We start from the raw sequence: 26,765 nt of genomic DNA on the forward strand, positions 1-26,765 counted from the left end.
TTATACCATATATAATCACCAACTTCAAAATTTCTTTTACTATATTGTTTGTTTAGAATGATACTCTTATCTTTATTCAGTGGAATAATTAAATCTAATCGCGTTCTTAACTTCCTACTACGTCCCGTACCAGCGTCCTGAATAACTTACAGACGATTAAGTTCCGAGTCTACTTTGTCTTTAAGGCAAAAGGCATGGTACGCGGCTTAAAAACTTTTGATATAGTATTTTCTTTTAATTGTAATGTAACTTTAAACCTATTTAATGTACCCAGTTCCTCACGCCACAAATCTGAAAATTGTTCCAACAATGAAAGTACTTGTATATTATTCTCATTATGAATTTTTCAAACTTTTGATGTAAGTACTAAATTAAAACGGGACACAAAATCACTCCCAAGCAGCGGTGGACCTCGATGTCTAACTACTAATACCTTTATTGTTTTAATTTTACCTTCAAATTTGACTTCCGTGTTGAAATATCCCAAGGGCGTTATTGTATGTCCGTTGTATAAGCACTTTTTCATTAAAGAATTATGTAATTTAAAATTAGAAAATAATTTACGATGCAGCTCTTGCGATATCACCGTAACAACTGACCCCGAATCAAGTTGCATAGTGATGGGGTGGTTTCCTAATTCTAAACTTAGTTCAATAAGTTTAACTGTCCCGTACATTAAATTAGAATTTTAGCATTAGTCACAATCTGTGTCCTCACTTTCTACACCCGATTCACTGACTAATTATCCAACAAATAATCCTTTATTTTTGTTAGTTAGTTTTTTAATACTATATCTTATATATAAAATTTTCGTGTCACAGTTTTCGTTCCCAGACTCCTCCGAAACGGCTTGACCGATTCTCATGAAATTTTGTAAGCGTATTGAGTAGGTCTGAGAATCGGCCAACATCTATTTTTCATCGCCCTAAATGTTAGGGGTAGTCCACCCCTAATTTTTTTTTTATTTTAAGGCAAAACGACGTTTGCCGGGACAGCTAGTTAGTTATATATAAAACACCCGTACCACGAAACAAACATACTTATTAATGCAAAATAATCTGTATTATTGTAAACATGTATTGTATGTAACACTTATTTGAAAAAAATAAGAGCAGAATTTCTTGTCAGTTCTTCTCATCTCGAAATCTATACGAACTGACGATAGATCTGACATATCATAAGTTTGTAATAGACCTACGTGAATAAAGATATTTTTACTTTGAATTTGAAATGTTCGCATCGCGTGAAGATCAGACCCATCGATATATACATGTAAATAATTCATAAATTTCTTAAATCAGGACAAAGCAGACTCGTTCTTCACAACGCAGCGTCTTAACTACATATCAAACCAGACCAACAGTTTAAGACCGCGCGTCGCTGAACTTCGTAATGTGGACCTGGATAACGTTACCAACAAATTGAAGACTGTGGAGGATACAGCCGGAAAATTACTAAGATCTGTAAGTTTATATATGCTGAGTATAGTCTCCGAATTTAATATATGATCAGTACTATATATATCATGACTCTTATCCTTCACTTCCTTATCTTACTTTTTTAAGCTTAAATTATATTATTAAAGCTACCGGCTGCTGTTTGGCTGCGGAATTAGGAGAGACTGAGGTAGCAGATAACTTATATTAAGTTTATCTCGATTTAATAGTATTACTATATTATATATTACTATATAAGTACTTTATGATAGTTATAACACACAAGGCGGAATTTCAGCTCGTGCCGAAGGCGAGGCCGTTGTAGAGCCGAGTGTGTTAAATACCTACATATATAGTACGATGTTTTACAATACACTTGATTTTAACTAGACTCAACCATAAAACTTGGATGCACACTGTTCCTTTCACGCCGTTTTACTTTAAATCAGCCCGCTGCACTGATAAAACTAAATAGAAAATAGTGCGGTTATGGAATATAACTTAACTATTTGAGTTTTTAACTCGCGCGTGTTTTATTAGCTGCTTTATAAAGCGAAAACTGATGAAATTAGAGCGATTGTGTTGAAAAATATATTAAATATTCCCCAGGCTGAATATACAGCGGGTGATAGTGACGCCCTAGTTGGTAAAGCGGCCGATCTAGCCGCTGAAGCTGACAAAGTACTATCAATTGCTCGGGAAAGCGGCGACAGTGCAAAGGAAGTTGTCACTCATGTGGTCAATTTGGCGAAAGGGTTGGAAGTCAGTCAGCAGCTTAAGGTTGATACAGCATTGGCTGAAGCAAGGGAGATGAAGAACTATATAGCAGGTAAGGACTCACATAGTTGACCTTATTATTGTTTTATTGTTATTTCTTCATATGAACGGCATACGTACTGATTATTATACTTATACTTTTGGGCAACGTCAACTAAAATTTCTCGGACCTTACCTATATAATAAAATCAGTAGCCAAATAAAAATTTATCCTCTCAATACATATAATTGTAAAATTAATGTTACTAATGACCTAACTACATTAACCTATATATTGAAACAGAAAAAATTTTAAATGTATAGTCTCATATAATTAAAACTACATAACATAAAAACAAAAATACTTAGATATGTATGTCATATCAGTTATATATCTCACACAAACACACACATACACACACACACACACACACAAATATAAAAGTATAAACAAATTCATCAGGTGTCATGTAAGATAGTAAAAATTAAAGTACGTTAAAGTTACGTAAAAATTGTATAATGGAACCAATCATTGTGGAAGGAAATAACACTGGGATTCCCTAGCACAGATGTTAGGCCTATAAATTAATGACATTGTGCAAAAATGAATAAATATGCTATTATTATTGTTATTAGTGGGAATCATTGACTATATACCGTTGTCATTAAGTGATGCCTTTGGTACCATTCTGGTAAACTACTATATACCCATACACTTCATCAGAAGTACATTTTACAAAACAAGCTTCTTGCACGCAGACGACTTTTGCAACGTCTACCTTAAAAGCTGCTGAAAATTAGAACCGAAGAGTATTTAAAAAGCAGTTCCAACGAAAACAAGAAAAAAGGAAAGCTTGCGTACATGTTTTGTACCTAACTACAGTATAAAAGTTTCATTTGTCACGTGGTAAATAAAATTGTAGAGTGCTATTTTGTAAATTACATTTGTATTAAATATATATATAATATATTTGTATAATAGTATGAGGTATTATTAATTTGTAAGTACTGAGATTATTTGTCTATATTTATTTATGTACATCATTATATTGCAACGTGAAGAAACTACTTTGTACTCCTATTTACGAAAATTTCGCGTATGGAGAGTATGATATTTCGCACACTTATATTTTATATACAGAAGGAGTGCAGAATGCTAATATTTTTTTAAAATAATGCATAAAAATTTATTAATTAATAAAAAATAACCTTACACTTACATCTATGCATGTATTTGACACCCACGCATATATACTTTTATGTTTATTGTTGATGTTTTGCCCGAATATATTAATAAGTTTGTGTTTAGTATAAATAATGTTAAACACAGACATATATATCTATAGTCTTACTGAATGTTAAATTACTTATGGTCAAATTTCGACCTCTGGGCGACCACTAATATTAATTAATTATTTTGCAGAAATTGATTTAATCCCGAAGACGCAGTCAGCCAATAACGTGTTTGCAAATGCTACCAATCAAAACGAAAGGATAAACGTATTCGTTCAGCCCGTCTATGAGCAAGCGAAGGTATTTACTATATCATTTACACTCAACATGTTTAACCTGATTATCACATGTAAACTTTACATAGTATAAAAAAAGTCGTCGCCGCTGTCGGCAATGCAATGTTCAGTAATAGATAGAATGATTCAAGAGGACAGTTTTTAATGTATTATACATGTGTGTTATAGTATAGAACAATCCGAGACATTCAAATATTAGTGATGCGTGCGAAGTGCGTGCGAAGGGTTGCTATTTATATATATTATTTCATTTTAAAAATGTTATAGATACATTATATATATATATATATATCCCGTATCCATTTACGGGTATACAATGTAGTTCTATATCTGCCGTTCTGTAGTGTCACTATATCGTGACTTAAAGCTAATTTATTTAACATAATTTATATATATTTGAATGTTGCATACTGAATTATAATGTAATAAGTAAACCTTTGTCGATTCTTTATCCTTACACAACTAAATTAAAGCCCCTTCTGTTAACGCTATATTTGTTTGCATCTGAGTAGAACTTCCATATGTTATGGTTTATTTTTACAGAAATTTGACGCCTTGGTGAATGCTACGCACGATTTTAAGAACAAATTAGACAACCTCTTAGAGTACACAGATATAGCGCAGCACACCGCAGACATCGCCGACAAACTCAACATTAAGAATAAGTGAATACAATTTTTTAATCTTATGTTCATTTTTCACTCGTTTTATACATAGTTATAAAATTTAATGAATATACTACATTTTGCGTCTTAAGAATATTTACGAAGATTTTGATGTCGAAACAAATCTCTCAAAAGACGAGTTCAATATATTCTCATACATAGCTGTAAATATTAGGTTAATACAAAATAAAATAGGGATATTGTATTCAGCTATAAAAATATGGTATCAGCAAACATGATGATTTCTTATATTTTAAGCACATTGTTAATTTCGATTGTTAGATAAACATTCTTTATTATACTCGTACGCTAATGAAACGCAAATTTTACAGACATTCGAAATTTGGTGAAAATGTCCAAAAAGTGACAAACTTACACGAAGCCGTCATGAAAAACCTTATAATATATGCAGCACAGTACACAAACAATGCAACTACGTACAATGGGAAGGCGCGTGATACAATCGCAGATTCTGAAGCAGCACTGAAAGAACTATCCGAACAGATTCAACTGGCGGAAGACACGTTATCGAAACTAGAAGTCGAACTGCCTAAGCTAAGAGACTTAAATGACGCAGTGAACAGTCATACTGCCAATTTGAGTAACCAAGTAAGTTGAATGTATATAATATAGTACAATACAATGTAATATCTTATGACAATTCACACAGCACCGTCGGGATCAAAACTATCTAAAGCTTGTGTTATGGGACAACGGATACAAACTATACTCATGAATACAAGTGTCTGTATCGTGTAACGAATCCAAGCCGCGACCGTCAAAGGGAAATGCTAAACCGCTGGACTACAGAGGCCGTCAAAATTTGAATTTAATACTGGTTCTGTCTTGATTACCAACAGCATGACGTTGATAAATTGATTATTATCATACTACATTCCTGGTTTGTATAAATCCAATACTAGTTAAAAAGTGAATGTCGTGTAGTCATGAATTAAGTCGATGTTCTACTTAAATATGTGATACAAAAAAAACGTATCTAGCGATGAATACATTTGCTGCGTGTCTAAGAGGCATGTCAACTGTTATCGCACTATAACGGCTTAAATACTCTAAACAAAAAACTTATTACTAATTAGCTTCTCATACTAACATTATCTTGATTCTTTTTAACCGAGTATCAACAGAATCATTCAGAAGATATAATTTATTCCATTTTTTTTTATTGTAGTTAATCTTTTGTTATAGTCGTATCTGACTAATTTACATTTATGGTATATTCTAAGTGCATATAGTCCCATACATTTTCTAAATTCTGGAAAACATGTAGAAGGGTATATTAAGGTTTCTTAAGGGTCGGCAACACGCACGTGACACCCCTGGTGTTTCAGGCGTCCATAGGCTACGGTAACCATTTACCATCAGATAGACCGTATACTTGATTGCCAGCATAGTAGTATAAAAAAAGAAGTGTTGCACTTAGAATGATTACTTAACTATTGACGTTGTACACTTTCAGGCAGATAACCTGCGAGTTTTAGCCGAACGAGAAAACAATAATAGTCGCACACAAGATGCATACAGGGCTGCTTCGGCATTTTCATCAATTGTTCAGGAAATTGGCGATGCCAAGAAAGCTGCGGACGAGGCTGAGGGTGTTGATAGAAGGACCACAGATATTGTAAGTACTGGTATTTTCGTTAACATAATATGAGATGCATTGTGAAAAGGACAAACGCCAGGTGCAGAATATTCTCTGAACCCAATTCGTAAGGACTTTGGTGTATATGGAAAATTACATCTTCAAAGCACATTAGGCCTCCAAATTTAAACTACAAATTATTACTGGAATGAATACAATTAAAAGTCATTATACTTATTATTAGTTGTTTGTTTAATTACGAATCCGTACAAGGAATAAATAAAATTGATAGTGGACTATATTTTTGAAAAGAAAATAATTAATGGAAAAGGAAGGAGAAATACGATTTTAATTATTATTGGTTAGAAAGTCTTCCACCCACCAAATACCACAAAGTAAGCAAAGCGATACCAAACGTACTCACTTTTGCCCAGGAACGTCCTGATGTGTAGTACAGTTTAGTGACGACTCCAGAATGTATATTTTAATAAAATAATCACATTATAATTAAATCAGCAATTTTCTTGTTGTAAAGTAGTTAAAACTACGGAGCTTCCTTTTTCTTCCAGTTCTTATTTTCAATTGCTTTTTTTTTCTTTTAAATTTGAATTTTAAGTGGGCACATGTTTTTATTAGTGGCCAGTATTATCAAGCACTCTTTGCTCCAGTAAGCAATCCGATGATAGAACCTGTTTATACTATGAAAGTTATCAAAGTGCGAAACATAATTTTAATAATATACAAGAAAAATCTATTATTGTGTGATGAACGTAGCATGAAATGATAATACCATTCACAGTTCTAAATGGAATAGAGAACGGATAGAGAAAAACGAATATTGTATTGTGACTATTCTATAATATTGGGCTTCATTTTTTTGGTCCTAACACTGGAATTATGTATCCTTCATGTAATTAATTAAAAATGTGTTGAGAATATTTTACTTTTGTTTAAAAATAGCAACATATGAGATTCATGACTGTTCTTCTCTGCTGAAGTAGTTTTCTAAATATAATTTTAGACTTACACTAAAGGGTTATTTAAAGTTAATGATTTAAAATAATTTTAACATTAAAGGAATATTTCTATAGAACCGGACCCGGCAGACCTACTGGGTCTTATGGTGATTTGAAAGTATTCAAGAAGCCATTGAATAATACATAAATTTTTATTCAAACTAATCCAGCAGTTTGTGACAAACACACATACATAGAAATTATTTGTATTAAATAATATAGGTACTAAAGACATCTTGATTAACTGCTATGTTTTTTGTAGAAAAATCTGCTAATAAATCGGGTGGACCCGGCCCGTGACCGTTCACAAATACTACTTGATGAAGCGCAGAATGCGATGGATATAGTAAATAATAATTTAGGTCCTAACCTAACACTGGCTGAGACTTTACTAGAGAACGCCGCGAAAACATTACAGAATGCAGATGACATAAATGGTGCTATAGAGCTGTAAGTATACCGTTTATAATAATTTTTTCACATTTGTAGTAATTACCTATAGAAAAAAATTAATTACTATAATTTTTTATGGGTTCGTAGGAAAATATTGTCGATTTTGTATTAATCTGTTTGGGGAAGATATCGCATATATCAGAATCATCCAATTTTCTCTGAAACGGGGAAATTGGTTGTTATTTATATATTCGCAAACCCCGTTTAATTCATTTGTTTTTAGAGCTGATCATATACACATTAAAACCATTTTTTACCTGTTTCAATTTGCATTTATTAGAGAATACTGTAATGTTTAATTTAATGAATTATTGTAACAACTGTAATTAACTAAAGTAAAAATTGTACCAAAACACTCGAGAAAAAGTGTATTCAGGTGGTGAAATTACGGGGTTTTTTTTATTACTATTAATGGGTTTGCGCTTGGTCTTACCTCGTCTAATGGGAAATGATGTAGCGGGCTTACTCAGAAGATATCTATTCACCGTAGAGGTGAAGAATTGTGTTCTACTCTTTTGCAATACGTACTCGTATTAAAAATAACGATGCGAACCGCTTGGTGCGGAGATGTACAATTTCGACGACGTAAAGATGAAGTCCTAGCGTTTAGAGGCATAGCACTTTAATAAATAATAATTAAATGATATCGTGAACGTCGTAACAATATTCTGTTCTTTCAGTTTTGTTTATGTTTTTTAGTCTTCCAGTTACATAAAAATAATGACGAACATAATATGCATTTGGAGTGTATAAAAACAATTTTACAGTGATCGCAGTGCTTTACCGACACTTGGCGCGTCCGCTCTAGAAGATGAGGCGACGAAGGCAGAGAAAGTTAACGCAACGGTAAAGAACACGTTGGAGATAATGTCAGAGATCGGCAGGAGTCTCTCAGCCAGCAAGGACTGGTCGCGCACTGTGCCGAAACAAGCTAACGAGGCACAAGCGCGCATCGCCAATATCAAACAATTGTGTAAGTAATATACTGTTTTAAATTTAACACGGTCATTATTTATACGTACAATTATCAAAAATCAACATCTTATGACGTTCTATTTACTTTTGTTGAATTTTCGTCATTTTCACGGGTAAAGAGCAGCGGATAGATAATATTTTATTGTCTACGTTTCTTGCTACTATTAGAAACTCGCTCGATACTCATCTCGACAAACTATACTCACAGTGTCTTCACGTACAATTTATTAAGTAATTATCACTTAATGTAAAATAATACATACTTAACAAAGTTTTAATATCAAGACTTAAAGTAATAATCAATTACAAAATGTTGAAAAGATTATTTCTTAATGTAGAATGCAAAGCAACAACTATTACTTAAAGTAATCAATTATAAATGTTAAACTATTATTACTTAATGTAGAATGGAAAGCTACAACTATTATAATCAACATTCTATATTTACAACATGAATATGATTATTTTCATATTTGGTTACCCCACAATGATATTAGACAATAATTAATTGCCAATATTTCTACAAACTATACAGAACGATCTGTACAAAACTTAAGGGTCTTATGGATAATGATGGAATGGCTGCACCCTCCACGCTAACAGCTTACACTGGCGGGGCATCAGTGGAGTATAATAAGAGATGAGTATGAGGTCAGGACAGTTAGGTCATCGTGGTAAATTCATCATTAATTTATCATGATGGTTTCCATGGGGAACCATTTAACGGTCAACTTGACATGGTACATCGCTAGTTATGGGGAATAATAATTTCACATTACTAACTGTAGCCTTTCGCAAACACTAGAGGGTCAAGATAGTAATTAATATGGTGTTTGTATTGTTTTTGACAGTGGCGAACGTGACAGATTTGTATGATAAGATAATATCAAAAGAAGACACAGTACAAACATTGCAAAATATACATAATCCTCTGCGCCAGACTGCCGACCACAAACTGGAGGAACTCAAAAAATTGATCGAACAGGTATGCGTTTATAATACGGTCTAGGCAATTTAGTGTAGACAAATTAAATTAGCATATTATATTAAAGCGGTTTAGCACACCGCTTTAATTCCAATAGTCGCGCATTCGATTCCTCGCACGGTACATATATTTGTATTCATGACTATGATTATTTGTATAGGTTACGTAGGTGTTTCCTGTTTATATAATATTATTATTATTTACAACATAAGCTCTGTTTACTTTGAGACTAAATGGCGTTATGTGAATTATTCAGGGGAATTATATTATTATCCCAATTGTGGTATTCACAGGTCTTATGATCACAGATACTCACATTTCGCTTGTTATTTTCAATAAAACTTGGCAAGACACGACGCTATCACCAGATTTAAGACTAATTTAATTTCTTAAGCAGTGTTTCCATCCATCTCCATTGTCATGTGACAACCTATCAAAGTCTCAATTTATTGTTCATATTTTTAGGCAAGAACTGTTGCAAACCGAATACAAGTGGGAGTAAGTTTCGACAGCCAATCGACACTACAGCCGCGACTACCTGACAACCTGGACGAAATCTCCACCTCGACCAATGTCTCAGCCTACTTCCGTACCAAGAGGAAGGACGGTTTCCTCCTATATCTTGGCAATCCTAAGGGTACTAATCTAAGGAAAACTAAATCTGTAAGTAATATAATACACTTTCTAAAACTGTTAATTTATTTATTTAAAATCACTGTTTTTTATCTTGGAGACAAATTTGACATTACCTATGTATGCCAGCTTTTATAATTAGTATATGACACAGTCGAATAAGTAAGTCGTGAAAAACGACATCGCGCACCTAACACCCCTGGATTTTTAGACCTCCACAGGCTATGGTAAGCGTTTCCCATTACCACATATGCCGTATGCCTGATTTCCGCTACTATAGTATGAAAGAATAGAAATTCTTTTCTTTTGCTATGTCAATCTTACTTCTTACTAATGTTATAAACACAAAAGTTTGTGAGTATGGATCGACGGATGGGTAGATGTTTGTTATTCTTTTACGCAAAAATTACTGAAAAGATCTTGATGAAACTTTACATTAATATAGTTTATACACTGTACTAACACATGCGATATAATTTGAAAAAACAATATGTATATTTGGGAAATATAATGAGAAATGTTAAATAAGTGTAATGCAAACGAAGTTTCACATAATATTTTATTAACTTCTGAGCATTTCATAAATTAATTTTGTGATAAACAAGTAGAAAAAAATTCTCTAAATATAACATCTGATCATTTTATGAAGGTATTTATTAATATTCAGTCATAACTGTGTTCTAGTTTATGCAATGTACACTTATATGACTTTATTATTAACAGGACGACTTTATGGTACTAAGCATACGGAACGGCTATCCGTATTTAACGATGGACATTGGCGACAGCGCTAATGGTCGTGAGCCAGTAAAAATTACCAGCGATAAGTTTGTCGCTGACAACAAGTGGTATCAAGTCATCGTTGACAGGTAAACAATGTAAAATTAGTTAAGTGATACCTGAATTAAAATATATTCAAATAAATTCTGGCTAAGAACTGTCGCAACACGTCACTTTTCAAACATAAAACCATATCATATTCAATATTTAATATTAATTCATATACATATATGTCAATCTATAATGTACTTATAATAAGTGCCTAGTAGCCTGAAAATTTATATAGGAGCTGTGATGCCACAGACGGTTACGTAGACGCGTCGAACTTATAACACCTATCGTTTTTCTAATGGGAATTAAAAATATTTTGCCTTACTTATTATCTATCAAATATTAAAAATAATTTAAGTTTATAAAACATACTTACACTTTATCATACCAACATATAAATCAGCTTTTTTTCTATACAGAGTGGGCCGTCAAGTCAAATTCTCGATACGGGAGACCTTAGATAACGGCACAGAGTTTACTCACTCCAAAGAAGCTACATTGCCTGGTGTACATACGATCTTCAACTTGGATCGCCAGAAATCACAACTGTATGTAGGTGGCGTGCCGCCCGGCAAGTCACTGCAAGGAGTTGATGTACGAGACTTTGAGGGGCAGATCGAAGAGCTCATGGTTGGAAACACTCCTGTTGGTTTATGGAACTTCATAGGCGCGTCCGATTTGAAGGGAGCCAGGCAGAGGTTTGTATGCTATATACTTTATGCTTCCCACATTAGTATTGAATATATTATAATATCAGTTGTAAAAAGTTTGTGTAGAAAGGCAATATTAATTAAAATAAACAAAATGTTTATGAACATTACAATTACAAAGTTTATATACTTGAATATTTAAATGAATATAATTTTTGTCCATTCTTTAACAACTTTCGTATAAGAAAAAGAAATATTTCGTCTAAAAATATAAGAATTCTGAATAGTCGTGTTTGCAGTTTATAGTCATTATGGAAATAAATATAGAACCTTAGTTAAATCCATTTGTATTTATAAACTGTACCTATATCTACTCAAGTTTTAATTGTTACAGGGACAAACTATTGAAAACAGCTACTGGACCTCAAGAGTACCGCTTCACCGGGTTTTCGCATGTTATTATATCAGGCGGCGGTTACCTGGTTCGGCAGAAGAATCATATCCAATTATTCTTCAAGACATACGCGTCCGATGGTCTCATCTATTTTGTTGGGGATAACAACGATTATTTCTTCTCCGTGCAAATGAAAAACGGGAACGTAAACTTACTGGTATGGTTCTAATAGTTACACTTATCATTACTTGCGGTAATAAAATTAAATAGGAGGTCCTTTATCTGTGGAGTCTTTATTAACCACCAGCTTGTTCATCTGTAAGCAAGTCTAGCATGGCCTGGAACAATCATGTCAGTTACACTGAGCGTTTGACCATATCAATATATTTATGTATGTAATATAAACAGTTTAATGGCATATAGTATAACACATCCCACCATTAGTACTGTATTTATAAGTTATGTATTATTTTATACTTTTCTTCCATCATGATATCTGCATGCATTCACATATTAAAGAACTCAAAGTATAATTCATTCACTCGTATATATTTATTTATTAAAGGAGCCAACAGAATATCTGTGCCGCAGTTTATTTATGGCATTATACTTAGTTGCTTGCCTCTTCATCTTTACGATACACAAAGCAACCTCATTTTATAGAAAAATTAATTGTAGATATTACTACAATTAATTTTTCTATATCTCACACATGCTTTGTGTTTGTATTTGATGTATAAAGATAAAATCTATCTATCAATAAAAAATAATCGGAGTAAATAAATTTAATCAATTTCAACAGGTAGCACTTGGCCCGAGAGAAGAAGATATTGTCAGCATCCACACATCGAAGGCCTACAACGATGGCAAATGGCATAAATTGGATGCAGCAAGATACCTCAGCAACTGCTCTCTCAAGGTGGACGGGGATACTCTCAGGACGGTGTCATTGTCCTCTAACACAGATATCCCAGCTGTTAATATGAATTTCGGTGGTTTGCGATACAAAAACATAGAAAGAGTTACGGATAAAGGATTTGATGGCTGCATCCGACAAATAAGTATTGACAGAATTAACGTTGAACTCAGCGACTCCATTGAATCTATAGGAGTAGCGTACAAGTGTCAGGTAAATATAAAGATATGCAAATGTCATTTTATTGTATGCGATAACAATCTTTAAAGGAGTTCCATCAGACGTCAAATAATAATATCATATAAAAGGTATGATAATATCAACAACGGGAGATGAGCAGGACGCGCCCCGCCGATGCTTGCCCCTTAAACTTGTTTATGTTACCCGCCAAGCATTTCTATTATTAAATAATTTTTTTCTACTTCGTAACATCAATATATTGTTATAAAATTAATGGTAGTAAAGTACGTACTACCATTTTATTCTAAAAATCGTCGGATATCTCTAGTCTTTTTAAATTTTATATTTTATATTGTAATGTTTAGTAGTAATAAAGTTTTGGACATTATTGGTATTATACCTGTAGGTATTACTTTATGTGCGGCCGGTCAAATGTATTTTGGAGTTTTCGTTTTTTTAAACATATCAACCCCATTATTACAAACTAATCGGAACACTTCTTAAAAATAATAAACAATCGAATAATTACCAACTGCGAGTGATCTATTTATTAAATATAACTTTTATTAGCGCACACAAACACTGCGCAATATCAATAGTAGGGGCATGTCAAATAATTTTAAATTTTGAATTGGCCCGTTGATTAAAAAGATTGCACAACCCTATTCTACTAAGAAATTTTAGATCTTAACAATTGATGGCCCTTTACTTTGAAAATATTTCAACTTGTATAACTTTTTATGTTTTATTCGCGCCTAATTAGATTCATAATCGACAAGTGACTAATATAATGTCAACTTCTGTTCTTTTTCTAGTTTTCATCATTGGTGTCGTTATCTGGGGAAAGTAGCTATCTGCGCTACAATGACATTTCGTCCCAGAATGCCCACATAACGCTCAAGTTCAAGACGTCTGAACCAGATGGACTGCTGTTCGTGTACGTCAGCAGAACGCAGACGAATAACGATGACAGCATGTCACTCTCTATTATTAACGGTAAATATATACATTTATGTATTTGTTGAGTTCTATTATATATTTGTTATATACCTTTCATATATCTCTTAAAGTGAGAGTAAATAAAAAGTCTTAGATTTCACCATCCATTATTTTCTATGTTAGCTGTTGTATGTCCTGGCTAAATAAGAGACAATAAAGATATTTTAAAGCAGCATTAGTTCAGTCCAGTATAGTATTGTCCTTACTATAATTTTTGGGACATATATATATAGTTTTTTATTATATATATATTCTTAGGGTAAGAAATATATTCATATACCTCTGGATCAGATCTATCTATCGATCGATCTATGGATAAGAGAAATCACCTCTATGTGTTTCATTGAAGTGATTTCTCTTATCCATTAAATTAGATCTTCATAGCTTTTTCGCTCTAACAAATGTATATGTCACTATATGCTTTATATATATTATTTACAATATATAAATTAACTTACTACATCTTTTAGGTCAATTGGTGCTGAGCAGTAAACGAGAGCGACTCGACTCCGGCCTGAATGTGTACAACGACTCTCAGTGGCACGTAGTCACTGTCACACATGGTGAGAAAGCACTCACGATGAGTATAGATGACTATGATTTCTTTAGGTAAGTAAAATGGATTCCATTTATCTCACTTAACTACTTATTCGGTCTGTTATACGTGTGGGATTCCTTTTGGAACTGATGATATGAAAGTAACTTAAATCTTGGCAGTTTTTATTTCTAACTACTTTACACTTGCGTACTGCTAGGCAATACCACTCCAGTTACATTTTATAGACAATTTATTATAAAGTTTTTATACAAATTTTAATTAGGAGCTAATGAAATGTGGTTTTCAAAACATAAATTAATGTGAATTTCTTATGTATCTGAATTCCAGGTTATTATATAGGTAATATGACAAATAAAGTGTGGTATTTACTTGTTGAAAATATTTTACTTTCTGATTAAAATAGAAATGAAAATAGTTAAAATCTGCACTACGTCTAATAATTTGTCCAGTGACTGTATAGATAACCTAAAGAAACAAACATTTAAATTATATTTAATATAAAATATAGTATAATTTATACACTCATCATTAATTTACTTCAAAATAAAGAAAAATCATAGAATATCTTCATTGTTCTTGTCTTCAATTAATGTTATCTAAATTTAACAAAACATGTATCTTAGTATAAAATATTTTATGCATCATAGACTATATATATCACTTTTGACTTATATATGCAATTCCATGCATGTAGTCAATGAGAGAGTATGTCATGTAGGTCTAATGAAGAATAATCAAGAAGAACTAATGAGAAAAAAAGCATCAATCCATACGAAAGTAAACACACTAAGGGAATGTTTTATCACCCTCATGTATCATTACATATAAATCATAAATTACTAACAGGGCGTATGTTTTATTTATCAATTTATTTTTCCTTTACTCTCTGAGACGAGCACTATTACTAGTTATACAGAGAATTGTATGAGATTTTGTACACTAATTGTATTGAAATATAAACAGCACAGATACAGCGCCGGATTCTCTCAGCATCCTAAACGGTGTACTATTCATCGGCGGGGTTCAGCCGGGATACATAATCAGCGCTAAGGTCGGCTCCAAGAAACCATTCCGGGGATGCATAGCGGATGCTGCTATCAAGGGACTAGTACTCAATCTCTTGTCACCGTATAATAATAGCAGCATCACCTTCGGAAGATGTGGAGATATTACTTATTTGGGAGGAGTGCCAGGTATATTATCTAATTCGGTCTGCCATACTCTTTTTTATTTATCTATCTATCAAAATTGTTTGTACTTTAATATCTTTCGTTTAATTTTATTACATTTTTTTAAAACTACGATGGTGGCAATCAAGCCTATCATCCGATAAATGTTTACTATTCTATGGACGTCTGCAACACCAGAGACGACATGTGCGCGTAGCCGACTTTTAAAAAAACCTGATACACTTTTTGAAAAACCTTATGCTGTAGTCTCGTGAGAAAAACTCGGCAGGTGGTTAGTTAGTGTTATAATATATTTTTTTGTAAAAAAACTTATTATAAAATTGAAGAATTTATAAACGATAATAATGTTTTTGTAGAAATTATCTAACTTAAAATTCATAGCGCTGACAATGTTATTTGATTGCACAGAGATTAAGTGCGTAGCGGTTTCTATATTGATTATCGCATACCTAATCCTTGTTAATTAAATATAAGTAAATCAATATTTATTTAAAAAGCAACACATAAGTTTCTTGCTTATTCTTCTTGTGATGAATCTGCATTCCGAATAAGCGGTAGAATCAAAAAACTTGACTTTTCAAAAGTACTTATATTAAGTTTATTTGAATAAAGATTATTCCTATTTCTATTTTTATTTGTTTAAACGAATTAAGTTGACAGAATAGACAGTTTGTTGACAAATGAACATTGACACATATATTACATCGTATTCAAGTTGTAATGTATCCATGCATGTTATTCTTGAGGACCAAGTACTCATGCCTAACTGTGCTGTAACAGCGCAACTTACACCTGTAGCAGTGTTATAGTACTCGTCTACAACATTGAACCAAGTCTACATTAGAAAAATGTATAGATTTTCGAAAATTGATTAACGCTGTATCTTTATTACAGGCGATGCGTCCTGGGCGACACCGGCGCCACCCGAAGCTGTACTGCCCATTCCAAGACCACCACCTGAACCTGAAGCTGTGCCAGAGCAAACCGAGATACCTGTTACGACAGTACAAAGTATATTGACCAATCTGTACATATATAAACGCCTAATCACACATCATACAGTGATAACTAGTACCAAAAAAGCATAGCCTATGGGTATTAAACAACTGATACAAATACTTAAATATATTTATTAGTTATATCCAACAAAAGAGTCATACTACAAACTTGCAATAGGTGAAGCAGTGTATTATACGGTTACATTATAATGTAGTTACTTTATAATTATGACTAAAGTCCAGCAATAGCGCATAAAAATAGGTATTTTTTATTTGATATGAGTTATGATTAATATATTGTGACAAATACTTTATGGACTTGAATTTAATTACTTTTATAGTACTTACTAGTCCAATTTATCCAATTCGAGAATATCTATTGTTTAAACATTTATATCTGAAAGCCTCGGTGGTCTATAGATTGAAAAAAAACACTCACTTCACGCAAGATGTATTCATGAGTATGATTGTTTATGTTATTGAATATTATTTACAAAAATATATTCAAGTTATTAGTTGTATAGTACCCATAACACAATCCCTGCTTATGTATATTATTATATTTATGTTCCAGAATTATATTTTTTAGTATGATGACCCACCTGATGGTAAGAGGTAAACCGTCGCCTATAATATATATAATCAACACTACGAACTTGACATAGTGATGTGATTAAGTCTTAAGTCCGGATTTTTAAGATGTCTTGTAATTTCACTATATATATCCTAACAAACGAAGTATAACAGCCAAAGCTTCATTTGATTTGAGATGTTGTATTGTATTTTAGATGTTATTCTAATGTATTGTAGATCTTCCGCATCTTCGATCAGGCGTCTTTGAACCGGCGCATACAATTGGACTTGAAACGACGAGTCAACCACTGACAACACTAGCGCCCACCACGCCGAGACCTCGGCCTCGACCTGAACCAGGGTGCTCGCTCGCATATGACCCATACTATACCACGGGCACCCCTGCGGAGGGATATAGATTTGGTAAGAAACCCAAGAACTTTAAATTTCTAAAGTATTTTACTTGATCCAAAATTTGTCATCATTATCCGCTTCTTCATTATCCCATTTATTTGTGGTCGACATAATATGTTTTTCTCTTCCATTCAATTCTGTTTGCAGCCATCTCGTTATTTATTCCCTTTCTTGCCGTATCATCGGTCTTACCATCCACATTCATCGTACTAATATTACAAACGCGTAAGTTTATGAGTATGGATGGATAGATGTATGTTTGTTACTCTTTCACGCAAAAATACTGAACGGATTTTATGGAAACTTTACAGTAATATAGCCTATATATCAGAATAACATAAATTACTTGCAGGCACACGTAGTTTCGTTAAAATATTCTCTTCATTCCTACACATGACCATACCATAATAATACGATTACGATTACCATGACAGACGATTACTTTTTAGCTTCTCCTATTGGCGCCATTTTCATTCATCCTCTGTATTTCTTCACACCACACATTCATCTCAACATCCGAATTTCATTTGCAGTGTCTTTCATTCGTCGCCTTTTCAATAATTTACAGTATTGTGAGAAAAATAGAATAATACAAGTATTGATATTTTTAAAGATAGAATATTGAAACTTATTTTTTAGGCAGTTGGTAGAAAGAAGTTGGGTGGGTTGAAAGGATAGAAGGCGAAATGAGAGAGATAAAAGTATCGTTATTTTTAAAACTATAAGATTGAAGCTTGTTTTTTAGGCTCTTGATTAAATATTAATAAACATAATATTCAAAGTTTGTAAAAATGTTACCCTTAAGGGGGTAAAAAGAAAATTGGAAATGAAAGTTTGAAGGAAAAAATTACGAACTTCTATAGAAAGTTCGTAATTTTTTCCACGCAGACTTATTCACGGGTACAGCTAATTATAAATAAAAATACGAAAGCTGAGAGTTATTGTCCATGTGATTATTTAAATTATTAAAATGTATTTGTATTTCTTAATAGGCACTCGCAACGACAGTCGCATTGAGTACGCGACACTGCCGGGCCGACAACTGGACGTGTTCGACTTGACCATCAGTTTCCGCACCTTCGACAGTCACGGCGGCCTTATGTTCTATGCTGCCGCCGATTTTATGCCCGAACAATTTCTTGCTGTCTACATGAAAGATGCAAAGGTACCATTACTTAGACACCTGCCTTCTTTTTCATTTTGATGTTCTCAGATTACATATTATTTTTAATATTTTAAACAAGCATCAAATTAAATCTCTTAATTTTCCCTCATACTTCTTAAATAATATAATTAAAAAGCATAAAAATAAATTTATATCTATTTTGGGGTGTACAAAGTACATCTTTGACGCATTTTCAGTGCAGTATTAAAAATAAGTGATGTTAATACTGTTATGATTCTAAGTATCCTTACAGAAAATGCGTTGAAGCAGTCATGAAGTTCATCTGATATAAAATCCTTTATGTCTATTCAAGCTTATACTTTTTTATATCCATCCATCGCTCAAACGCCCTTGTGTACGAAATATTTTGAGAACTCGAAAATGTATTTTTTGTTATATAGTATAATAACAATCATATTAACTGCGAAGAATGTATTAGAGAAATAAAATGGAACTTTGTGTTAGGTGCATCTCTCCTTCAACTGCGGCGAGCGCACCGCAACGGTGGCATCAACTCAGCTATATAACGACACAGAATGGCACACTGCTACTATCGTGCGGAACGGTGGTAACGGCAAGTTGACCATAGACGGCGAACACATAGGTGATGCCAGCGTGCCTTGCTTCGATCCCGCTGTACTCTCTGCACCTTATTACTATGGCGGCCTGAGAAATATTACCACGTATTACAACGACAGCGTGGTGAGTTTTTATAATTTATATGAGACCTTATATTTTTAAATAGTTTTTCTACACGACATCACACTTTAAAAACAGTGCTAACACCTCCCACATAAACTTCAATTTGATACTAAACCAAATTATACTTACTAACTTCCTACATCCCTGTCTTACCTTACATACTATAACAAAAAACGCGCCATTTTTATACATATATACTAGCAGACTCTGCCACACGTGGCTGTGGCTATAGTTCTTGAATAAAATAATATTGCTGCCACAAATTGCACAAAATGTACAAATCTAATTTCCAAGTCGGTTCAGTAGTTTATCCAACGCGGACAAACAACGTGACACGTAATCCTTACTAATATTATAAATGCGAAAGTAACGCTGTCTGTCTGTCTTGCTGTCACGCCAAAACTACTGAACCGATTTATATGAAATTTGGTACACAGATAGTCTAGACCCTAAAAAGGGCATAGGCTACTTCTTAATGCGATATAATGGTTGTAAGGGGTTGGTTGTATAAAAGTTACCCTTTAGGGTGTAGAATAAAATAGGGGATGAAAGGTTAAGGTTGGTGATTAATTATGAATACATATGATATTCATAGTTTTTCAAAATTTTACCCTTAAGGGGGTAAAATAACATAGGGGATGAAAGTTTTTAGGTAAATTCGCCATTTTGAAGCTAGATCTAGGAAACTTTTTCCATTGGCTTTTTTGGGTTTGTTTATTAAAACCTCACTAATATTATAACTGTTGAACTCGCATACACGCCAAAACTACTAAACCGATTTTAATGAAATTTGGAACATATAATATAGACCCTGAGAATAGATATAACGTACTTTTTAATGTGGAAAAGGGTTGTAAAGGGATTGAAAGGGTAGGTGCAAGATTGTATGGATATATCGCCATTTTCTATACCTGAAACTGATTTTTAGGAATAAAGAAAAATGGGTTGTAAGGAATTTAAAGGAGAGTTAAATGTTTATATGGATATATTGTCATTTTTAAAGCTAGAAGCTTGAAGTTTAAATTTAAGCCTATTTATTAAATATGTATTAAGAAAATCAGAACGGGGTGAAAGAGTTATGAAAGATTGTATGTGTGTCAGTAAGTGTCGTCATTTATTAAGCTAAAACGATGAAACTTTTTCATTTGGCTTTTATTGAGTTAGGTCATTAAATTTTTTTTTTATTATTTGGTCAAGGGCACTATTTTACGCGGACGAAGTCGCGGGTACAGCTAATATTACATAAAAATTAAATTACTTATTTATTTCTCTTTTATATTCCTATATACTATTTTCTATAGAGGCTATATTTTCTACGTTACATCAATAAAATAAAAATACAATTCACAGGGTTTCTATCAGACGTTCATGGGTTGCCTGAAGGGTCTCATGATGAATGGACAGTACGTGACAGATATTCTTTACCGAGTCAACTCACTGCGCTGCATCGACCATGTTGAGGACGGCATCTACTTTGGACCAACTAACGATGGACACAGCAGTTATCTGAAGGTACCAAATATTCCACGATATATATTAATACGCACTTATTTATACAAAGCCAGTGACAAACACGTTTCAATTAGTTTATAATCGTTACCTATAGGCATAAAATGCTTTAATGAACTCATTGTTCGCTTTATGCGTTAGGAGCCCTGAGAGGTAAGAAACTATTTTTACTACTAAACGCATTTGTTTTTATATGTTCTATTAGTATACAACTACCGATAACAAATACGGTCAGTTACACTTTTATAATGTATATCGTTGCGAAATACAGTGAATGTATATACAATCGCGCCAAACTATAATGAATTGCTAAAAATGTAAATTGTATGCGAGAATGTACAGTTACAAAGGTACTTTTGCGCTTCTCCTAACTAGCACAAATAAACTGCAAAATTATTAAGCAATTTTAGTCCTACATAAGTAATAAATAGATTATAACTATATGTACTCTTGTTATAGTTGTACTCACGCTACAATGTGGGTAACGAGATTGCAGTGTCCATGGATGTGAAGCCGCGTAATACAACTGGACTCTTATTCAGCGTACATGGCAGGAGAGACTACATGATCATAGAACTACTTGAAAATGAGGTTGTTGCCAAAGTTGATAATGGAAAAGGTCCATTCCAAGCCACTTTCAAACTCGGCAACAAATTCTCACTGTGCGATGGAAAGTGGCATAAAATTCATGGTAAGACCTTCAAAAGCCTTAACAGACTATTACAACAATAAAATATCATACATGTATTTAACAGTCTATTTACATGTGTGATTTATTTTTTAGCTGTGTTATCATAATAAATCATCCTTACTTAATATTATAAATGCCAAAGTAACTCTGTCTGTCTGTCTGTCTGTCTGTCTGTCTGTCTGTCTCGCTTTCACGCCAAAACTACTGAACCCATTTAAATGAAATTTAGTACGCAGATAGTCTAGACGCAGAGGAAGGACATAGGCTACTTTTTAATGCGTAAAAAGGGTTGTAAGGGGTTCAAAATGGAAATACAAGGTTATCTTTATGCGGTTGAATCCTTATTCGTCATCTTTTCATTTCACTAGCTAACAACCAATCAACACATCGCGTGCGTTTGCGCCATTCGCCATCTTTTCATTTCACTAGCTCACAACCAATCAACACATCGCGTGCGTTTGCGCCAATAAGGTATCCATCACAGAGAACAAAACCACAGATAACATAATGTAAAACGAAAAATCTTGCCGGAAACATGACGTTGACGTTTAGTGAAAATATTGTTTTTTGACACTTTTTTATGATAAAATCGTATATCGTGTGCATGTGTTTTTTCTTTAAACCTGAAATTGGCCGATTGCGAGACAAATTTGGCGATTTTTTTATTAATTTGTTTTACGGCTCTGGATACAAGCCCAGTTTAGCCCAACTTAAAGTTTTACAATTTAAATTACAAAAATTAAAGTCAATGTCCAATGTTAAATAATAATAAATGTCAAATGTTGTTTCCCTGTTCTGACAAATTTAAAAAAAAAAACTTAATAACAATCACAATTTCTTCACATTTTATTATTTACATTTTTTAAAGAATGTTGTGGTGTGGCACTATCCGAAATTAAATAATTTACCCATTTTTGTAGGTTATACAGAAATAATGTGTGGGTGTTTATTTAAAAAGCATTAACACAAAATTAATAAAGTATAGGTATTAATAAATATATGGTTGTTGTATCAAAATAGAATTTTCTTATTTTTCACTAAAATAAAAACTAACTGTCTTTTTTATAAAATAAATGACCTTTTCATTGTGCCATATATTATGGAACTATTTAAATTATTTAGCTGATTGTAAGAAACAAAATGTTGGTTAGTAGATTAATACTGTAAAATTATTATTTGTACGGAAACGATAAAAATATATTTTTGTGCTGCGACAAAAACTAATATTATTACAAATGTGAAAGTAACTCTGTCTGTCTGTCTCGCTTTCACGCCAAAACTACTGAACCGATTTGAATGAAATTTGGTATACAGATAGTCTAGACCCTGAGAACGGACATAGGCTACTTTTTAATGCGAAAAAAGGGTTGTAAGGGGTTAAAAGGGGGGATGAAAGATTGTATGGAAGAATCGTCATTTCTGAAGCTAGAAGCTTGAAACTTATTTTTGAGACTGTTGATTAAATATAAATAAAAATGACATTCATTGTTTGTAAAAAAATACCCTTAAGGGGGTAAAATAAAATAGGGTATGCAAGTTTTTATGTAAACACGTCATTTTTGAAGCTAGAAGCTTGAAACTTATTTTTGAGGCTGTTGATTAAATATAAATACATATGACATTCATTTTTTGTAAAAAAATTACCCTTAAGGGGGTAAAATAAAATAGGGGATGCAAGTTTTTATGTAAACACGTCATTTTTGAAGCTAGAAGCTTGAATCTTATTGTTGAGACTGTTGATTAAATATAAATACATATGACATTCATTGTTTGTAAAAAAAATACCCTTAAGGGGGTAAAATAAAATAGGGGATGCAAGTTTTTATGTAAAATCGTCATTTTTGAAGCTAGAAGCTTGAAACTTATTTTTGAGGCTGTTGATTAAATATAAATAAATATGACATTCATTGTTTGTAAAAAAATTACCCTTAAGGGGGTAAAATAAAATAGGGGATGATAGTTATTATGTAAATTCGTAATTTTTGAAACTAGAACGATGAAACTATTTTCATTGGTTCTTTTGGGGTAGATTTTTAAATACCCCACTAATGTTATAACTGTGAAAGTAACTCTGTCTTTCTGTCAGTCTTACGCTCCAAAACAAAATAAAAATTTAAATGAAATTTGATACACAGTTAGTTTACACCCGGACAAAGAATATAGGGTACTTTTGAATGTGAAAAAAGGATTGTAAGGGTGTTGCAATGGTACGCTGTATGGAAGAATCGTCATTTTTTAAAACTAGAAGTTTGCGACTCATTTTTAGGCTGTTGTTTAAATATCAATAAATATAACATTCAATGTTTGTAAAATTTTTACTCTTAGGGGGAGGGAGGGTAGTAAAATAAAATAGGGAATGAAAGTTATTGTGGAAATTTTCTGTTTGTGTGGTTGTGGAAGCTAGAACGATTAAACTTTTTTATTTGTCTTTTTAGGGTTAGTTTATTAAATACCTTACTGATATTATAAATGAGAAAGTAAATTTGTCTGTTTGTCTCGCTTACACGCCAAAAATACTGAACCGATTTAAATTGAAATTTGAAACAAACATAGATAGAATAGATCCTGAGAAAGGACATAGGTTACATTTTAATGTGAAAAAGGGTTGCAAGAGGATTGAAAGGGTAGATCCAAGGTCATATAGATGTATCGTCATGTTTAAAGCTAGAAGCTTGAAATTTATTTTTTAGCCTATTGATTAAATATTTATTTTTACTTTTTATCATTTTTGAAGCTAAAACGATGAAACTTATTTATTTGACTTATATTGTGTTAATTGAGTTAAATATTTTTTCATTATTTACGCGGACGAAGTCGCGGGTACAGCTAGTGTTACTATATATATAGAATAATTACATCTAAACACATAAAATCAACTGTGTATGTATATTTATGTATGTGTACGTGTCTATGATAAGTTATATTTTTTATCTAAAAAATAAAGAGTTAATTTTATTTAATTTGTCTTACTAACGTCATAATAAGGCAAATTAAATAAAATATTATAATATTGTATTCCGTGAAATTACTTCCTTATTGCTGAGTTTTCCCTATAAATATGTATAATATATGATATTCCAATAAAATAATTAATTTTATTGGAATACTACCTACGCGTCCCGGTTTCGCACGGGTGTACAAGTATTATCTATATAAACCATCCTCTTGAATCACTCGTATCTATTAAAAAAACTACTTCAAAATCCGTTGCGTAGTTTTAAAGATTTAAGCATACATAGGGAGGGACAGACAGCAACATTGACTTTGTTTTATTAGTAATAATTACACACACTTCCACACTACTATCATATATTAATGCAGGCGACTGTATTACATAGCACGTGGAATGTAATAACTTATTACATTAGTGTGTAATATTCCAATAAAATCTGTTATTTTATTGGAATATCATATATATTTATGGGGAAATCTCAGCTGTTTATTATAAATACCATTGTATATATAGATGCACAATATAATGATTGCCCATTAGATAACATTGACGCCTAATGTTTACGTTCCGTTACACGCACAGTATAATAAACATCATTTGTTTTTTCAGTCGTTAAGTCGCGACACGTGGTCAGTGTCGGTGTGGACGGCCACTTCTCCGATGCTGGGATTGGACAGTCCCCCTCTACTGATACTAGGTCTGGCCTATACATAGGTGGTCACGAAAAGCCTATACACAGAGTGATGGGAGCGCGGGCGAGAAGGGGTTTCGTAGGCTGCATCAAGAACATAAAGATCAAGGAGCAGAATGTTCCAATCTCCCTGACCGGAGCTGGCAGGAATACCCATATTGGCGTTTGTCCCAACGATTAATCTTATTTTTTAATGAAATTCATTCAAATGTTATCGACATCTTCAATTACCTTCCTATTGAATAGAATTGATATATGTCCTAAAGCTTATCTATAGTCGACGTTCAATGTACAGTGACTTCATTACAGACAAAATAGATATTGTAAATTAAGTAATAGGAGTCTATGTATCCAATAGCAATAAAGTAAATTCATAAAAGAAATAATTTGAATATAAATTTTAGCATGTGTTATTTATGTAAGACATATATAGGGAATTTTGCCGACGAATAAAATTTAATAAAGGAAATATCACGATCGACATTGCAGGCCTCACAAATCGTAATATTTATACAGACTAACCTAACTAGATTTTAATACGATAAATGTATAATTATCCATGTAAATATAATTGTAATGTAAACTTATATCATACTCGCTTTATATAACATCCTAAATGTTACACTTTAAGCGATTGACATTAACGCCTATTTACAGTTGTACATGTCACTATTAATATATATATGGGAATTGGCATTAACAAAATCTCACAGAAAGAAAAACGTCATAACATTATTACAATAACTGTCATATACAAAGTTTCTTTTGTTCATTAAATTGTTATTGGAAGACATTGTGCAAACAGATTTTACTTGTAAAAAAAATATTTAGTATTGTGTTCTCTGTTCAATATTCAAATCGCGAAATATTTATAAAATTGTCTTTTCCTGTTAATTAAACTACTATATATTACTAACTAATATGCACTGACTAATATCAAATAAATGTATAAATATTGTGAGAAGTTAAAATAAATTTGTTGTTTAATAGTACTTTCGTACATAAAATAATCAGACTGAATATGATTTTTATTGATTTCCTGTAGCAGTAAATATATTTTATTATTATTGGTATTTTACATGTACTGTTTATATGAGAAAATACAACAGATATGCATTGCGTTAATGCAGTTTGACTTAATATAGGTAATCTGATGATACTCTCAGAGTGTCTTGCAAGAACTAGTAGGACACTAAGAGGCAAATACAAATACCACAAAGACTTTAAAATATATATTTATTTCGACACGCAATTGTACAATCTAATGAATATGCATGCGGCGTCGTTTACATGTTGGTGCAG

General features: G+C 32.5%; 1 protein-coding gene across 1 annotated transcript in view; it reads left to right on the top strand.

The window, feature by feature from the left end:
- LOC131849370 (laminin subunit alpha) overlaps positions 1 to 26,477 on the top strand; it is a 68,095-nt gene extending 41,618 nt beyond the window's left edge. Inside the window, exons 39-62 of the mRNA XM_059199440.1 lie at positions 1,302 to 1,463; positions 2,046 to 2,265; positions 3,616 to 3,725; positions 4,265 to 4,386; positions 4,719 to 4,995; positions 5,864 to 6,025; positions 7,265 to 7,452; positions 8,223 to 8,428; positions 9,282 to 9,415; positions 9,881 to 10,078; positions 10,772 to 10,917; positions 11,299 to 11,577; positions 11,924 to 12,140; positions 12,726 to 13,052; positions 13,835 to 14,015; positions 14,489 to 14,627; positions 15,541 to 15,770; positions 16,662 to 16,778; positions 17,576 to 17,761; positions 18,745 to 18,917; positions 19,383 to 19,619; positions 20,970 to 21,131; positions 21,588 to 21,819; positions 25,382 to 26,477. Coding sequence (XP_059055423.1) covers positions 1,302 to 1,463; positions 2,046 to 2,265; positions 3,616 to 3,725; positions 4,265 to 4,386; positions 4,719 to 4,995; positions 5,864 to 6,025; positions 7,265 to 7,452; positions 8,223 to 8,428; positions 9,282 to 9,415; positions 9,881 to 10,078; positions 10,772 to 10,917; positions 11,299 to 11,577; positions 11,924 to 12,140; positions 12,726 to 13,052; positions 13,835 to 14,015; positions 14,489 to 14,627; positions 15,541 to 15,770; positions 16,662 to 16,778; positions 17,576 to 17,761; positions 18,745 to 18,917; positions 19,383 to 19,619; positions 20,970 to 21,131; positions 21,588 to 21,819; positions 25,382 to 25,644 — 4,668 coding nt within the window. The 3' untranslated portion in view covers positions 25,645 to 26,477. The remainder of the gene's footprint in view (positions 1 to 1,301; positions 1,464 to 2,045; positions 2,266 to 3,615; positions 3,726 to 4,264; positions 4,387 to 4,718; positions 4,996 to 5,863; positions 6,026 to 7,264; positions 7,453 to 8,222; positions 8,429 to 9,281; positions 9,416 to 9,880; positions 10,079 to 10,771; positions 10,918 to 11,298; positions 11,578 to 11,923; positions 12,141 to 12,725; positions 13,053 to 13,834; positions 14,016 to 14,488; positions 14,628 to 15,540; positions 15,771 to 16,661; positions 16,779 to 17,575; positions 17,762 to 18,744; positions 18,918 to 19,382; positions 19,620 to 20,969; positions 21,132 to 21,587; positions 21,820 to 25,381) is intronic.
- Positions 26,478 to 26,765: the final 288 nt, after the last annotated feature.

The sequence above is a fragment of the Achroia grisella genome, unplaced genomic scaffold (genome assembly GCF_030625045.1).
Source record: "Achroia grisella isolate CSIRO2021 unplaced genomic scaffold, CSIRO_AGI_Agris_v1 utg640, whole genome shotgun sequence".
NCBI classification, from domain to species: domain Eukaryota; kingdom Metazoa; phylum Arthropoda; class Insecta; order Lepidoptera; family Pyralidae; genus Achroia; species Achroia grisella.